Source organism: Pan paniscus, chromosome 13 (assembly GCF_029289425.2).
Source record: "Pan paniscus chromosome 13, NHGRI_mPanPan1-v2.0_pri, whole genome shotgun sequence".
In the NCBI taxonomy this organism is placed as follows: domain Eukaryota; kingdom Metazoa; phylum Chordata; class Mammalia; order Primates; family Hominidae; genus Pan; species Pan paniscus.
Window position 1 is genome coordinate 141,828,670 of NC_073262.2, and position 18,005 is coordinate 141,846,674.

Below are 18,005 nucleotides of genomic sequence, written 5' to 3' on the forward strand. Positions count from 1 at the left end.
ACAGCAAATACAATGTTCTCCTGGATAGTATGAAGTGTGGGCTCTCCTTAGAAGAAAACAGACCACGCTGGTCTCCAGATGTACAAACACAGCCCCCACAGAAGGCAAAATTCAGAGTGGAAGGAGCAGATAGCAAGAGCACGCTGCTGGCCCTCACTGGGCCGTGGGTCACTCTACAACCTCACACCTGCTTTGAAGGCACTTATAAAATGCTCCCGAAAGAAAAGTACTTTGAAAAATGCAGGGCAGAACTCACAGATGAAATTCACTGTGCATCTGGCATGCTTTATGGCTTTTAATATTTTTAAGTCTATTAGGAATCCTGCCAAATAGTCTTTAAAATGTTTAAATCAAACCAAAAGTCGGGCTGAATGCCCCTTGCTTTGATGTTAATATTGAATCCTGCAGCCCTGGATGAAGATAAATCCATGGACTCTGGTTCACCGGGGGAGCTAACCATGGGTGGGCTGACACACTGTCACACTCACTGTCCCTGTCAGGGGGTGGGGGTCCCATTCCTGGCCTGCTTCTTAGAAACCCAGCACAGGCAAAGTGGAAAGAGTCACCATGGTGAGGCTCAGCTGCCCCTAGATCTTTCCCTACTCCCCGTGTGCTGCCCCAGTGCCCTCCTGCACTCACTCCTTCTGCCCCCCACTTTCTGGAGTCCATGCCCCAACTCCCTCCCTCTGCCTGGCCTCCCTCCCTCTGCCCAGCCTCCCTCCCTCTGCCCAGCCTTCCGTGCCCGCACCCCTCCCTCTGCCCGGCCTCCCTCCCTCTGCCCAGCCTTCCGTGCCCACACTCACTCTCTTTGCCCTTCTCCTTGTTCTTGAGCTGCTGCAGCTTCTGCTCCCGGTGCTGCTTCTCCAGCTCCTGCTCCTGGCGGTGCCTCTCCAGCTTCCGCTGGTGTTCCAGCAGCTCCTGCTGGTGCTTCATGGCCAGCATCTCCTGCTGTTGCTACAAGTGGAAGGAGGAGACAGACGGTCAGAGCCCAGGCTCCACACACACACAGAGACCCAATGAAGACCCAAGAAACCAGCCCAGGCCCTACACGTCTGCCCTGGTGTGGCCCTGGGCACTGCCCTGCCCTGCACTGCTGCTATTTCAGTCCAAAAAAAGAAGTCAGGGCCATTCCGGGCTCTGGGCATTGTCTTACCTTCGAAGTGGAAAACATTAAAAACAAAAGCCATTGGCTTGCTAGAAGAAAATACGCAAGAAGAGTTATGTTATCTTGCAAGTTGGAAATGCTATTTTGAGAACGACATAAAGACAGTGAAGAGAGCGTGAAATGGTACAACCACTTCAGAAAACTGCTGGGCACTTCCTTATAAAGTTAAACGCACATCTGCCGAGACCCAGCAATCCCATTCCTAGCTATTTATCCGAAACACGGAAGCACACCCACAAAAAGCCTGTACAAGAATGTGCATGGGAGCTCTGGTCACAGACCAGCCTTGATGCAACCCGCATGTTCCCTCGAAGGTGGACACTTGGAGAAATGATGTGTGTTCATCAAAGAGAATACCACCTAACCATAAAAAATAACAACCTACGTGTACACAAGAAAACACAGGTGAACTGCTAAACAGCAGGTGTTGGCAGAGGGTGAAAGAGCAGAGAGAAGAGGCAAGACTGAAAGACCCTCCGCTGAGCCTCTGCACTTGCAGCTCCAGATCCGCACATTCCACCACAGCCTGGCGTGGAAATACGGGTGGTTGGCCCTCAGTGTCTCCAGGCTCTGATCCTCCGCTGGCTCAATCAGTGGAGGTGAAACCCAAAAATATGGAGGGCTGACTATATTCACATGAAGCCCTAAAACAGAAAAAACTAACGCACAAGGATGAAAATCAGAAGAAGGCTGCCTCTGCGGGGGTGAGGTAGGGTTGGGGGTGCCGAGGCCGGAGGAAACGCCCTAGTGGGTGGAGTGTCCGACCTGCTGACTGTCTACAGGGAAGGGCACAGCCACCCAACAGCACCCTTAAGGGCTGGCATTCTACCGAGTATCAATTATATCTCATATTTCAAAAACTGACATCGACATAAAATGTTTGTCTTAATAACAAAAGGCAGAAGGTAAAAGAAAAACTGCAGTATTTATGACATACAAATTTTATATAAATGGTTGTTATCCATTAATGAGAACATGACAGGTAGCCCACTAAAACGTTGGGCAGAAAAGAACAAGATGCACAGAAGAACTGTTTAAAAAGAAATGGGGATAAATGTTCAAGCTCACTAGTGAACACTTCCCATTTCACTCACGGTATCAGAAAAGGTGAAAAGGAACAATTTGGCCTGGCGCTGACGAGTGTGGGAAGGTGCAACTGACCAGACGCCCTGAGAGGGACTCCCGCAAACCCAGAGCACCTCTGTCCTGGGACCCAGCCCAGGCTCCAGGGCTCCCGCACGTCCTTCCGCTCCTCTGAGATGGCTCCGCTCTCGTTCGCACGCTCCAGGGTTCTGTCTGCACACACTTTCCTCGGCTTCCACACAAACCCCTGGGCCAGCCCGGGGGAAGTGCCAGGCCTCCACAGGTGTGAGGAGCTCTGCCACCTGCCTGCCTGGGAGAGCCTCTCTGCCACCCTCTGTGGCCGCACGTGTCCCGGTCATGGTCTGTCTGCTGTCCCCAGTGATTGTTCCGTTACCAGTTGTCTCTTGTCCCAGTGTCTTGTTTATTTTAGACATAGGGTCTTGCTCTGTTGCCCAGGCTGGAGTGCAGTGGCGCAATCATAGCTCACTGTAAGCTTGAGCTCCTGGGCTCAAGTGATCCTCCTACCTCAGACTCCCAAATAGATGGCAGTTAATTAAAAAAACAAAATTGTAGAGAAGGGGGTCTTGCTATGTTGCCCAGGCTGGTCTCGAACTCCTGGGCTCAAGCCATTCTCCCACCTCAGCCTCCTGAGTAGCTGGGACTACAGGTGCACACCACTGCACCCAGATACGTTTTTTTCTTTTTTGATGAAACAAGATCTTGCTCTGTTGCTGGGGCTGGTCTCAAACCCCTGGGCTCACGTGATCCTCCCGCCTTAGCTTCCTAAAGCTCTGGGATTACGGGCGTGAGCTGCCTCACCCGGCCACTGGTGGGTTGCTTTTTGTTGGTCTTGCTCCCCTTATGGAGGAAGAGGGGACGGTGGGAGGGTACAGGGTAAGCAGGCATCCTGGCAACCAGAGTGGCCCAAAAAACTTTCTGTGGAGGAAATTTAGTGAATCAGGGGCTCCGGGCTGGCTCCAGAGTGGGGCTTCCACCAGCTGGTGGTTCTTCCTGGAGGATGAGGCTCAGGCCAGGGAAAGGATGAGCAAAGCATAGAGTGGGGAGTGTGTGCGAGGCAGCCACCAGACGCCCGAGGCATAGAGTGGGGTGTGTGTGCCAGGCAGCCACCGGACGCCTGAGGCATAGAGTGGGGAGTGCGTGCGAGGCAGCCACCGGACGCCTGAGGCATAGAGTGGGGTGTGCGTGCCAGGCAGCCACCGGACGCCCGAGGCATAGAGTGGGGTGTGCGTGTGAGGCAGCCACCGGACGCCTGTGCTCCATGAGTGACTGCGCTGGCACAGCAGGACTGGCGCCCACGGGATGCCACCCACGTCACATTGTAGTCCTTGTGTATTCTTCAATCCCTCTACGACAGGGGTCCCCACCTCTGGCCGTGGATGGGTAGCAGCAGTCCCTGGCCTGTTAGGAAATGGGCCACAAAGCAGGAGGTAAGTGGCAGGCTAGGGAGCATTCCCGCCAGAGCTCAAGCTCCTGCCGGATCAGTGGTGTCATTAGATTCTCACAGGAGTGTGATCCTGTTGTGAACTGTGCGTGTGGGGGATTTAGGATGCACGCTCCTTATGAGAATCTAATGCCTGATGATCTGAGGTGGTGGAAGTTTCATCCCGAAACCATTCTCCTGCGTCCCCCACCCCTGTCCACAGAAAAAACCATCTTCCACGAAACCGGTCCCTGGTGCCAAAAAGGTCGGGACTGATTGCCGCTCTACAACAAATGCGCATCACTTCAGAGCAAGAGGTGATAACAAAGGAAAATGAAAGTGGCTGAGGGGTAGGAAAGCAGATGAAAAGGATTACATCAGACGGGCAGAGGCAACCCCGACAGAGTAGGGCCAGCAGGGATGGGGGGCTGGGTCCCTGAGGTGCCACAGCCTGAGAGCCCACGCGGCGTGCTCAGGGTGGGAGGCGGCACAAGCCTTCTGCTACAGGGCCCGCTGCTCCAAGACAACAGGGCTGCCCGCACGGAGGAACATGCACATCAACGTGCTTGTCCACCCAAGTGTGCGTTCTGAATGTGAGTGAGCGCGCGTGGGATTGAGCACGTGTGCTCCAGGTAACTGTGAGCGTGCAAGGGCGCTGCCCTTCTCTGTGGGCGCCGACCTTCTCTGTGGGCGCCGACCTTCAGTGGCGTTGGCAAGGTGACGGGGGCAGGCAGTGTGTGTCCGGGAACATCTCCCGCATCTTGCTGGGTCCTTCTTCACATGAGAGGCCTGAGCCGACTGGCGAGCTTCACACCCTTGCTGCCCCTGCACAGCCAGCTTCCAGGTGGCCACCACACCCTCTCCTGTGAGAGCCTGGAGGTCCAGCTCAGCCCCCAGGCACCCAGCACACACACCTTTCAAACCCCTAGGCTTCTGGGAAGATCCAGCCTGCAAAAACAGCCTGGCCCAAGCCCTTTCATGGTCACAGGCGGTGCAGGGGATGAGGAATGGCCTCACCAGGGCATCAATCCCGTTCCTGGACCTCACTTCCCACTGCTGAGGACTCAGCCGGTTTCCACGACCACCCAGAACCACTTGTAAATAGGGAAGAAAGGATTTCAGCTTGCTCACAGCCTCTTCCCACTCAAGATGAGACACGCCAGTCACCCCGCATGTCTGTGACTTGTGTGAAATTTGAATCACATCGTGTCCACGATGTTAAACGTAACATCAACTGTATAATTTTGTAAGGTAAAACTCCTCATTCTTCCATTCTGTAAGTAAAGCCCCCAGCCCAGACAAGGGACAGAGACAGGCATTGGCCAACCAAATGGCATTCGGCAACCTCAAACTGGCGCTGGCAGTGAACAAGCAAAATGAACATGATTGCCCCTCATGAGTGCCCCATGTGGATGGAAGGGTGTGCTGGGCCGCTGCCCCCCATGGCCCACCCTGAGGAAGAGTCCCCAGGCAGAAACCGCCTGCCCCATTGCAGTGACCCCAGCAGATAGCTCTGGACTGAGGCTGCCCCAGCCTCCAGGACGGAGACCACAGCGCTGGTCTTTCCTGGCCCACCTGGGCTGGGCCATTGCAGCCTGCAGCCCACAGCCAGCCTCCCCATCCACTGTCCCATGGCAGCGGAAGTGGCCTGGATGGCAGAGCCCCACAGGAATCGCTTGGAGTCCAGGGCAGTGGGACCTCGGGCTCTAGGCAGGTCTGCCCAGTCACACCTGTGGTCACACACAGCAAGGATTTACAGCAGCAGAGAGAGCAGATCAGCATCCAGACACTGGGGACAGGACCTGTCTGCTCTCCCCACAGATGAAAAGCCGTGTCCACAAACACGCCCACCCACCTACAGCCCTCACAAGGGGGGTGGGACTCAATTCCAGCCAGGAGCACAGGGATAGAAGAGCTGCAGAGGTGGCAGGAGGTAGGCCCACACCCAGGGAAGGAGGGAGGAGAGGAGGGGCTGAGGCAAGACCCTACCCAGGCAGGTGCACCTGCAGGCTTGCCTTCCAGCAGGGGTGCTGCTCCTGGCAGATGTGTGGGCACAGGCAAGGCAGGAGGCCTGGGTGGGCCGAGGGAGAGGGGGCACCCACCAGGCCCGGCAGCAGCGTGTGCGCAGGAGGGGCAGGGAGGGCCGTCAGGGCTAGCTGCACACACCAAGCATCTCACCTGTATCTTTCCCATGGCAAAAACTTAATTCTGAACAACCAACTTAAATGAACTTCTTGGGGATGGTGGGATAAACATAAGCAAGCTCTTGCCATGTCCTTCATCAGGGCAGCGCTGGCCTCCGAAGACTCACAGGCGTCCCACAGCACGCTGGCTGGAGGGCAGTGCCCAGGCCAGGCTGCCTGGCTGATAAACCCTGCTCCGCCCGCCTGCTTGCTGCCAGCACACTTGCACCTAAATATTTAACCTCTCCGTGCTGGGTTAAATGTGGCACCTGCCCCAAGGGTTCCTGTGAGGACTGGAAGAGGTGGCATGGCGAGAACACTCAGAAGAGCTGGTCTGGGCTTGCCTCCGTGCAGCCTGATTGTCATCAAACCGTCACTTTTGAAAGATGTCGCCTAGAGACGCCGACTTCCTGCAGACACTAAATATCCTAAGGTAAAATCAGGCCCCCTCAAGGCTAGGGAGATACTACCCGGAGCACACCTTCCTAACACGGTGTTCCTTGCTGCCACATGCAAGCAAAGTCCCTCTACCAGGACAAACATCTGGGCAGGTACAGATTCAGGACTCTGCCCTGGGGACCCGGAGCTGTGTACACAGGGAAAGGTGCCCCGAGAGCATCCCTGGGCCACTGTCCGCAGATTGGGAACGCCACCGGCAGGTTAACCTATAAACATACAACCCACAGGGCTTCGGGGTGCTTCTCAGCTCAGAAAACAAACACAGTCCTTTGTTGAACTGATCTCCTCGTCATGGCGAGCCCCTCCCCTCTGGCTGTCACCTGCACAGGGCCCCTTGGCTCCCTCCCTCCTGCTGCTCAGAGCTCACTCAGGGCGGAAACGCAGAGCGGACAGATGCAGCCTAATGCAGTCTCACAGTATCTACTTGTCAGCCAGAACCCAGAGGGAAAGTGAGCTCTTTCCACCATCATTTCAAAAAGAATGAAAGCAACAACCATGGCTGCTGGGGATTAAAATTCACAGGAAGGCAAAACTCCCAGAAACACGACTGTGGTGGAGTTTTAATGAAACCAGCAGTCACAAACAGTGACTGATTCCCTCCCTGCCCCCGGCAACGCTGTGTGATCTCAGCTTCGCTACTTGTAGGGAGGCATTCCATCTTATTAGATTTATAACAGATTATCTGTAGAGCAAAGCCTGCAAAGTGAAAGCCGTCAGGACAAACTGGATTTCAATACTCCCTGTTCATAGCACAAGCTTAGACGTCAGGCCTGTTTCTTGATCTTCAAAGAAGACACAGGGACCCTCTGCCCTCGGCATGCTCGGAAAATGCTGGAACCACAAGGGAAGATGGCCATTTCACTCTTCTTCACTCCTGCCCCACATCCTAGCATGGTGAATAGGTACTTATTCTCCGTAGGAACCCTCAGTTGGCTTCTAGAGGGCAGGTGCGTCACTGGAATACCGAATTCAGGCTTCGAAAAACAGGACTTTGAGATGCGCTTATTTTTAAGTTAGCTAAAATTGTCTGCAACTAGTCCCTCGCTAACTTTACACATTAGACTACTCCATGGGGCAAGGGCTGTTGGGAAGCAATTTTTTGCAGACTGAAACTATAATGAGCAATTTAAAATAAGATAACTACGACCTCATTCTTCTAAGAAAAGCAAAAACAAAACCAATCATAGCTGATCCCATTACTCTAACCAGACTTTAAGTTAAGCGTACACTGAACTCTGAACCAAATATAGGAGCCCCAGAATTTAGCTGCTTTGACTCTGACTTCAGAATTTAATATACAAATATTCAAGTGGTAACCCAAAAAGATTTTCACTTTTAAAACGAAACTCTTGAGTTTCTTGTGTCTCTTTTTCAACTTGCCAGGGGAACAGCCCCAGAGTGGGGAGATGCCGCGCCCACATAAAGCGGCAGGGGCCAGGAGGAAAGGGCGGAAGAGTGGATGCCACGGACGGCAAGCTGCCGCCCATGGATGGGAACACCAGGTGCAGACCAGCTGGGGTAGGGCCACGGCATCCATGGCTCTCCAGGTGTGTGCCCACGTGCCCTATGTGTCACCTGGCCCCACTGCCCACTGCCACGTGCATGTGCCTCTGCCTAGCTTGGGAGGCAGCTCATGCTAAGCAAAGGTGTGCACGAGGTCTTCCCATCTGTTCTTAATCTTCACCCAGAGGCATCACAGAGGGACTCTGCTCCAAACCAAGAGTGTGCTCCTGCCCCCCGCCTCCCCACCGCACCCCTGTCCTGGCGCGGAGCCCTGGATCAGGCATTCGGCACAGATCAGGTGAGCTCTAATGCTCACTGACAGCTGCCTCAGGTGACCAGAAAGCTGGGCCTGGGCAACATCTCTTCAGCTTCCTCGGCCAGGTATTAAAGAGAATAAGGATCATGACCCACGCTCCCAGTGCCAGAAAACTAGGTTCCTTTCCATGTTAGTCCCTCCCTGAAAGGAAGAGTCACACTATCAACTAAACAGCTCTGAAAACTCTCTCCTACCCACTGTGCTCTCCATAGCACAAGTCACATGGACACACACACACACCACACACACACACACACGCACACGAAAAAGAGGCCAGCCTTGCTAGTAAAAAAAAAAAAAAAAAAAAAAAGACATGCCACTAAAACAGTGTGTAAATGATTTTTACTCTTCATGCATTCGACTGGGAATAGGCTGAAGTTAGGGAAGAAAAGGCACGCCTTACACCAGTGCAGGGAAAGAGGGAAAGCCTTGCAGGAGGGCGATGTGCAACCTACATACAAAAGGTGCCCTGTACCTGCCCTGGAGGCTGTGCCCTATGGGGGCTCCCTAAGTGTCTGTCCTGGAGGATGTGTCCTATGGTGGGGGGGGGGGGGTCCCTCAGTGTCTGTCCTGGAGGCTGTGCCCTATGAGGGGGCGGTCCCTCAGTGTCTGTCCTGGAGGCTGTGCCCTATTGGGGGGGGGGGTCCCTCAGTGTCTGTCCTGGAGGCTGTGCCCTATTGGGGGGGGGTCCCTCAGTGTCTGTCCTGGAGGCTGTGCCCTATGGGGGGGGTCCCCCAGTGTCTGTCCTGGAGGCTGTGCCCTATGGGGTGGTCCCTTAGTGTCTGTCCTGGAGGCTGTGCCCTATCGGGGGGGGGTCCCTCAGTGTCTGTCCTGGAGGCTATGCCCTATGGTGGGGGGTCCCTCAGTGTCTGTCCTGCAGGCTGTGTCCTATGGGGGGGTCCCTCAGTGTCTGTCCTGGAGGATGTGTCCTATGGGGGGGGGTCCCTCAGTGTCTGTCCTGGAGACTGTGTCCTATGGGGGGGGGGTCCCTCAGTGTCTGTCCTGGAGACTGTGTCCTATGGTGGGGTCCCTCAGTGTCTGCCCTGGAGGATGTGTCCTATGGTGGGGTCCCTCAGTGTCTGCCCTGGAGGATGTGTCCTATGGGGGGATTCCTTGGTGTCTGTCCTGGAGGATGTGTCCTATGGGGGGGGGTCCCTTGGTGTCTATCATGGAGGGCTGTGCCCTATGGGGGGGTCCCTCAGTGTCTGCCCTGGAGGCTGTGCCCTATTGGGGGGGGTCCCCCAGTGTCTGCCCTGGAGGCTGTGCCCTATGGGGTGGTCCCTTGGTGTCTGCCCTGGAGGCTATGCCCTATGGTGGGGGCGGGGGGTACCTCAGTGTCTGCCCTGGAGGGCTGTCCCCTATGGGGGGGGTCCCTTGGTGTCTATCATGGAGGGCTATCCCTCAGTGTCTGCCCTGGAGGCTGTGCCCTATGGGAGGAGTGCCCAGTGTCTTCTGGAGAGAGGTGCACCCCATGGGGTGCCTGTATCCCCCATGGGGGTTGCCCTGTATCTCCTGGGAAGAGGTGTGCCCTATAGGGGTGCCTCAGTGTCTTCTGGGGAGAGGAATGCCCTACAGGGGGTGCCCTATATCTCCTGGGGAGAGGTCTGCCCTATGAAGGGTGCCCCATGTCTTGTGGGGAGACATGTGCCCTGCAGGGGGTGCCCCATGCCTCCTGGGGAGAGGTGTACCCTAACTGCTGGGGAAAGGTGTGCCCTGTGGGGGTGTCCTGTGCCTCCTGGGGAGAGATGCACCCTGCAGGGGGTGCCCCATGTTTCCTAGGGAGAGGTGCACCCTGTGGGGGGTGCCCTGTGCCTCCTGGGGAGAGATGTACCCTGAGGGGGGTGCCAGGGCCCAGTCTTGGGCTTGGGGTCTCCCACATGCCCCTGCTCCATCACTCACCAGCCTGGGGCATGCTCTAGCCATAGCTTCGTGGCCTGTCCTTGGACCCTCTCTGGGTATCTATGTTTGTATCCTCCCTCTCCATATTCTTCTGGGAGGCATTAATCAGAAATGCAAGAGAGAGGCTGGGCGCAGTGGCTCACGCCTGTAAACCTGACACTTTGGGAGGCTGAGACAGGCAGATCACTTAAGGCCAAGAGTTCGAGCCTAGCCTGGCCAACATGGGAAAAACCCATCTCTACCAAAAACACAAAAATTAGCAACAGGGTGTGGTGGTGCATGCTGGTAATCCCAGCCACTCAGGTGGCTGAGGCATGAGAATCGCTTGAACCTGGGAGGCGAAGATTGAAGTGAACTGAGATGGCACCAATGCACTCCAGCCTGTGCAACAGTTGAGCGAGACTGCCTCAAAAAACAAACAAACACACAGAAGTGCAAGAGAACTTCCACGCTTACCTGGGATCCGCTTCTCGGTGGAAAAGCACTGTCCGAGAAGGAGAGGCAAGGCTGTGTCTAAACCACCACAAACAGCCAGGAAACCGGAAAGTCCAAGGGGACCACGAGCATTAAAATTCTCCTAAAAGATCCTATTTACCCAACATTAATAATTTAAGTTATATTTTAAAAATGATTCCCTTTTCAATTATAAAACTCTATTCAAATTCACTGATGATTTAATGACACTAATTAGATTTTGTGTTCAAGAAATCTGTCTGACAAACACTATTGCCAAATGTCACTAACAATATGATGGCTTATAAAGAGAGTTTAAATCATCCAAACAAAAGCCTCCTAATGTAATGAAACCACTATGTAGTTCAAATGGCTTTTATAATCTCTATTTTAATGAAGAAATAAGTGATTAAAATGCAAAGAGAAAGGCAACCTTGTACTTCTTTCTGTGCTTTTGAGTCCCTGGCCCAGAGACTGGCTCCAGAGCCATGGTTCTAAGGTCTCTGGCCATCTCTCAGAGGGTGGTGGGGTGGGCTTTCCCAGGGACCCCTCTAGGAATGAGGAGCATGGCCTGAAGGACTGGCCTGTAGGAGCGACGTGAGGACTGGGGTCGGGGTGTTCTCTTCCAAGCAGTGAAGCCAGCTCCTGGGGCACCAGGAGAGGAGAGGCAGAGGGGTTCTGGAGGTGAGACCTGGCCTCACCCTGAGATGGCAGCACTGACCCCAACTCAAGTGTCTTCTTTATGTCTTCTGGCCTCCTAGGACTACCTTGAGGAGCCCTGGTCAAACACACGGGGCTTAGGCTTACTTCTCAGCTTCTCATCTACGTCTTCTTCTTGTAAAAGCTACAAATTCAACCAGCACGGAATAAGACATCAACAATCCCATCTCCTTAACCTCGCTCTGCACCGACAGCCATGGCGGCTTTGGGGTAGGGTCTCCTAATCACGCACTGTGAATGCTCCAGGTGGATCAACCGCGAGGACTGCAGGGCTCACCAGGGTGCAGTGACAACAGGAAAAATGGAATTCAGCAGGAGCCCCTGAGGCCATCCTCAGCCAGCATCTGTGTTGGCCTGCAGGAATGCAGGGAAGCCACAGTGAGTGAGTGGTCCTCATGTCCCCGAGGCAGGCGGGACCAATGGCCGACGGGGGCTTCTGAGAGGCACAGGGCAGTGCCTGGGTCAAGACTGCTGTCAGGGAGTCCTCGGGCTTGATGTGGGGTTGCCAACATGCAGAATACGAAGGAGCTACGGTACTCATTTTAAAAAATTACTTCTAGGAGTCATAGAATGTGAGCCTATGGCGCAAAAACTAAATAAAACGAGTGGCCTCTTGAGGGCTGCTCTTCGCAGATCACGGAAAGGCTGGTGAGCTGAAGCCCTGGGCAGGCTGCAGGGATTGCCTGCAGTGACTCCCCCTGATCCGCGCCTTCTGCCTGGCATGCACCCGTTTCCTGCAGCCAGCTTGAAAACTCTTCTCCCAGGCCTGAAAAACAGAAGCCAGCTGCAGCTGCCCATGGTCAGGGCCGTGAGGGAGGCAAGACTGGCCTGTCCACAGCACTGAGCGGTGCCATCAGTAAAGTGAAGACTGTGTCCTCTCTCATGTCCCACCTGCCAGGAGTGTCAGGATCACAGGGATCCCAAAGGGTATGGTGCTTGTGGAGCTCTCAACTGCCCCACCCTAAACTCGAGTGCGCTTGTTAAAGTGGACAGGGTGCCAGTGGAGGCTGGTGGGCCAATCTCCACAGGGACAAGTGACGTGTTTGTTACACACGGCTGCTAGGTCGCTCTGAAATCTGAAGGCAAAAACGATAAAGCATGGACTTCAAGAGCTCAGGAAAGTGTCCTCTCCTTGGTTTGTCAAACACTGACATTAGCAGGCCCATGCATCCGGGAAAAAGCAGCAGCAACAACTCCCAAGCCAACAAATGCCAAGGCAACGGTGCCAAGTCCAAAGACCCAGAGCCCGCAAGCAGCCCCTCAGGGTCCAGCCAGAAACCTCCCAGCCCCCGTTCCCTCAAGGCCAGAGGGGGCCGAGTACAGAGCTCTCAGGGCTCACCTTTGAAGCACAGGCACTCACAGAATGGTTTGGCACCCATGAGAGGGGACATGGAGCTGTCCCTGAGCCTGTCCTCCAGGGCCAGCCCAGCTTTGGGATGCAGCCTCCCCCACAATCTGCCACTAAGTCTACAGACAACTGATACTACTTTACCTCCATTTCTCAACAGTGATTATGAAATAAAGACACTGAACAAAGTGTCTTACATATAAAGGAAGGGAAACTGGGATCCTGTGGTCAAGAGAATTACCAGCTAGGGCAGAAACAGAGGGATGCACCCCTAAGCTATTCTGCACACTAGGTGGGCACACTAATATCTGTGTGTGGGCTAATGCCAGGTAGCCAAGACCTCAGCTGAACAACTTCTACCCATGGACCATGTGAGCATCTCAGAAGCACCAGGTTGCATACGGTCATAGGCTTTTGATGCCCTACATCTGTGCTGTCCAACAGTTGCCATGAACCACGTGTGGCTCGAAATGCGGCTGGCCCGAATGGAGACATGCCCTACCTGTGACCCAGTGGCTTGCCAAGACTTAGCATGAACAACAACAGCAGCAGTGTTGGTGGCGGCCTGCCACTTCCCAGATCAGGGCACGAGAGACCCTGTGGCTTCCATGTTGGCCATGCTTCCTCTCGGGTTGCTCCCTCTGGGAAGCTGGCTGCTATGCTGTGAGCAGCCCTGTGGATGAGGACCTCAGGGCTCCTGCCTGCGGCCATGTGAGTGAGCCTGAATGGAGCTCCTCCCGCCTCAGTCCAGTCAACCCTGCAGATGAGACCACAGCCCTGCCTGACATCTTAATAACAACATAATGGGAGACCCCATCAGCGAAGCTGCTCCAGGATTGCTGACCCACAGAGCAAGACAATACAAACTTGCTATTTTAAACTGCTAAGTGTTGGGGTAATTTTGTTACACAGATATAGATAACTTAATCTGGTTTTGTGGGATTTTTCACTTTGTTTAATGTGACCACTAGAATATTTAAAATTACTGGTGGAATTTTAATATACTCATGTATATTTCTATTAGACGGTGTTGCTCTAAATGGTTCTAAATGCAGTGACAGCATATTATAATCACAGATATCATAACTAGCCTGCCAACTATAGAACTTTGCTACATATCACTAGTACATATTTCCAATTGATTTAATTTTAAAATCTGGTATCAGATTAAATATTTGTAGACAGTAAGTACCAAAAAAAGTCTTTTTTTTCTTACCGCATTTAAATTAAAAGAAAATATTATCTTTTTCTAATTATAAAAGGTTAGTAGAGAAAATAGAAAATATAGAAAAGTCCTAAGGAAAAGAAAACACAGATTTGTCAATACACCTCCCAGCAACGATCATTAAGGTTCTGGTGCTTCTTCCCTTTGGTAGCTTTTCTGTTTCTGAGCATGTTTCGGATGAAATTAGGCGATAAGCATTTTTCCTATTTGGAATATGCTTCCACTCAATGACTTTGGACCGCTGTTCCCACTCAGCACCACGTCCTCCACAATACACGCAAGTGCTGCCCGCGGTTTGTCGCCTGGTGTTACCGTCCCAACGCGGAAGGCCTCCTGCAGGAACCCTGCATCATGCCTGGGGCCCCGGCACACTCCGCGGAGGCAGGGCTGGAGTCACAGGGAGTTGAGGGTGCCGGAGGCCTGGCCCACCCGCACCCCCGCACCGCGCCTCACCTTGATGTGCTCGTGGAGCTGCGCCTCGTGCTGCCGGGAGAGCTGCTCGTGCTGCCTCTGGAACTCGGCGATGAGGATCTGCCTCTGGATCTGCTGCTTCTGCTTGAGCGCCAGGAGCTCCTGCTGCAGCTGCTGCTCCCGCAGGGCCGGCTCTGCCACAGGCAGTGAGAACTGGTGGTCCAGGCGCAGGTCCATGGGCACTGCCGAGGGGGCCACTTGCAGAGGCAGCGCCGCGGCCACATCCACTGTGGGAAAAACAAGCAGGAGAGCCGGTTACTGCCGCCCTCGGCCGTCCCTGGGCCCCAGAGCCCCCACCCAACACACTGGCCACCTTCACGGGGCGGGGAGTGGGAGGGTTGTGACCATTTGAGGACTGGATACCCCTCTCCCCCTGTCCCCCTCTTGCCCAACAAACTCAAAATGCAAGACTCAGAGGCCTCTGGGGCCCATTCCTCAAGGACAAAAACCACAAAAGCCCATGGAAGGTCAGGCCAGGACGCACTCCACAATCCCTGTTCCTTCCTCCACCCTACCCCGGAGGCCGGCTCTCAGAGGACCCCGCTACAGGCCCAGAGGCCTTGCTGACATCATTTCTAGAGGTCAATAATGAGAAAAATAAAGAAAAAGGTTCTGGCTGTTCAAGGAAAAGAGCGGGCGCCTGGCCTCAGCCAGGAAGACTGCCTGTCCTGCTCCTCTTCCTCCTCTTCCATCGAAGCCACCGTGCCGCTGTGAGAGCCACAAGAAGAGCGTGTGCCCCAGAAGTGGTCCAGACAGACGCTAGAGACCCGGAGCCCGTTTCCATGGTGAGACAAGTGCCCCCTTGGAAAACATGTTTACCAGACACAGCCAACGAGACGTGCTCCTGGCTCTTGGCACAAGTGCGTTCCTCTGGGCATGCGTTTCTGCACCTCGCGAAGAAATGGATTTTCTGCCCTGTACTAATGTGCTATTGAGAAAAGGCTACAAGTAATTTTGATGAGGAACAGAAGCTGAATCAATTTCATTCCTTACAATCAATACCAAATGAAAGTGAGAAAAGTAACGCAGGAAGAAGGGTAGGTTTAAATTACAGATATCACAAACAGCCCGACCTGCGCACCCCTTTTACGGCAGGTCCCTATTCTGAAAGCATGCAGTGCGTGCAGACACTCACTCTGAGCCAGCACTGCTCCTGGCACAGCCCAGGGACATCCCAGCGTCACTTCTCAGACACACGACTCTGCCGAAAACTTCACTGAGAGTCCAAGTGAGAGCCCAGCCTGCCTGCTCCCCTCCCACAGGCCCACCCCTCAGAAAGCTCCCCATAACCAACACTCATGTGACCTGGGCCAAGTGGGGAGGTGGGGCCTTGCCGTCTAGGAGGGTCTCAAGCTCAGAGGGGTGTCTGGGCCAACAAGAGGGCTGCTGAGAAAACAGCTCCTCGCCCCTCAGGGTCAGCACCTTTGGGCGTGACCTTGTCCAGGTGCCTCCCTGAGAGCAGCCCACCCACGTTCACCCTGACACTCAGCCCCTCTCTGGACTGGCCTAAGACCAGGCCTTGTCAGCAACTCAGTTCCTAGGAAAACCTGCACTCCACAGTCTCAAAGCCACCGATTTGGGTGAAACAGCCCATAGGTGGCAGCTGCCCCTCGGTGCAAAGCATTTCCACAGTCACTGCCCAGGCAGCAGGTCCCACACTGGCTTTGTCTCCAAACCACTGGAGGTCCTGGTCCCAGGACTCAGCCTTCTCCTGAGAAAAGGGTGGGAAATGCTTTGGGGGAGGCCTGGGCACTGGCCAGAGCTTGGGGTTCTGATCCCTGGGTTGCCACTTAGCCGTGGGAGCTGCAGTCACCTGAGCTCCTGGCGCCCAGGGTGAGGGGTGCTCTCAGGTTCCCTGGCTGACTTCACTGTCTCCTCACCCCTCCCCTGCCCCACCGCAGTCAATCATGCTCCTAACCTGGCCCTGCTGGCTGCCCTGGCTGGACTGGCTTGAACCTGAGGAGTGCCCAGGCCTCAGGCCACGAAGACCAGCTCAGGCCACTTTCCCGGACAGTGAAAAGACACAAAGCAACCCAGAAGGTGACAGAAGCTTCTGAATATATCTGATCACATTCCACAGCGCAGCACGGGCTGCCTCGTTGTTGTTTTTCAAATGAAATCCTCCTCTCTGACTGTTTCTGTTTCTTTCCCCAAATCAGTGAAGTGCAACCCCCAACTTTTAAAATGCACGTATTTAGTTTTTAATTGGGTGTCGACTTTGACACAGTAAAAGGTTTTCATTTGCTATTATGTGAGAAGAATCTACGCACATAAACTGCGTGTTCAGTGTGCGGGAGCAGGGAGTAGGGGTCCGCCCACCCCCCACCCTGCACATGGGTGAGGACTGTTCTATGTGCAGGAGCAGAAAGCAGGGGTCCACCCACCCCCTACCCTGCACATGGGTGAGGACTGTTCCATGTGGAGGAGCAGAAAGCAGGGGTCCACCCACCCCCCACCCCACACATGGGTGAAGACTGTTCCATGTGCAGGAGCAGAAAGCAGGGGTCCACCCACTCCCCCACCCCACACGTGGGTGAGGACTGGACCCTATTCATTTCCTTTCTTCCCTTTTCTGATCATTTTTATGACAAAATATAGCAAAATGGAAAAACTGCGTAAGCAATGCCGGTTTTATGAAACATCAGTGTTCACCTACATTTGCTTCAGACTTTCTTTTAAGGAATAAAATATATGAAAGGCAGGGAGGAGAGCTAAGTCAGCAAACTCGCAAACTTGGAGAAAAGAGAACGGGGCCTGGCTTCTTGAAGAAGACTCAGCTGGCGGGCTCCCTGCTGTGGGCACTGGGGGCTACGGGTCCGGCTCTCACAAGCACGGCGGTGCTGAACACTTTCCTGAAAACACAGTCTCGTGAATGACTGTCAGGTTGCGGTTCCCTCTTCCGCGTTCATGGCTGTGATTGGCACGCGGTTCTCCTGGGACCAGTGCCCTGCAGAGTGACTTCCTAGAGTGCCTCAGGTGAGCGGGCCTGTGCTTTCCAGGGATAAACACAACTGTTCTTCTAAGTCACACAGCCAGCACCCATGGGTGAATCCATCGGGGAATGCATACACTTGTATAATGTAGAAGAACAAAGTTGCATTTATCTCTAGGAAGGGATAAAGTTAGAAAAACAAAATAGCATGAACAACGACCATGTTATTTAGAATGCTGGTGTCTATATTTGTAGGTGAAACTGGTCTCTCTCATATTCTTTCTGTTTGGTCAAACAGAGACATTTTAGCTTGAACAAATAAGCACAGGGAATAAGTAATTGCACAGCGTTGCATCTTGGAAGCTGGGTTATTGCCTACGTCTCGCCTCATTTATCCCTGTGTGGGGGGCCTGGGTGGGACCCCTGCTTATAAGATGTGCTGCTGTCACCCAAGGTCCCATGTAGAAACAGGGTCCCACCACAGGCGCTGGGCAGAGGCCGGACCCGCTGCTGGCTTTAGCGCATCCCCCTCCATTTCTAATTTCTCACAGATGGAGGGAGGGGGCAGCATCGCAAACGTCTGGTGTTAATCTCTTTAAAAACCGAACATAAAACAACTTTAAAGGGATTTTTTTAATTAACTTCAAAAACATGACATGCCCGCATTTCTACTCCTCATTCAGTTCCCAAAGAACATTCATGGCTCCTGCTGTGTGCCAGGTGCTGTGGGAACGGGCCCAGGGCAGCCGCTGGGGCGCCGAGGAGCACAGGAGCTGATGGCAGGCCCAGGGGAAGGGCCCACAGTGG

The 18,005-nt window shown here is 54.0% G+C and overlaps 1 protein-coding gene across 20 annotated transcripts in view; it reads right to left on the reverse strand.

Annotated features, from left to right (window-relative positions):
• The window catches only part of HDAC4 (histone deacetylase 4), a 363,062-nt gene that overhangs the window by 136,038 nt on the left and 209,019 nt on the right, over nucleotides 1-18,005 (reverse strand). For all 20 annotated transcript variants that reach the window (XM_034955509.3, XM_034955504.2, XM_034955511.3 and 17 more), the window contains 2 exons: nucleotides 14,249-14,493; nucleotides 804-954 (listed from right to left, as the gene is read on the reverse strand). In XM_034955509.3, the coding sequence (XP_034811400.1) occupies nucleotides 804-954; nucleotides 14,249-14,493 (396 nt within the window). The remainder of the gene's footprint in view (nucleotides 1-803; nucleotides 955-14,248; nucleotides 14,494-18,005) is intronic.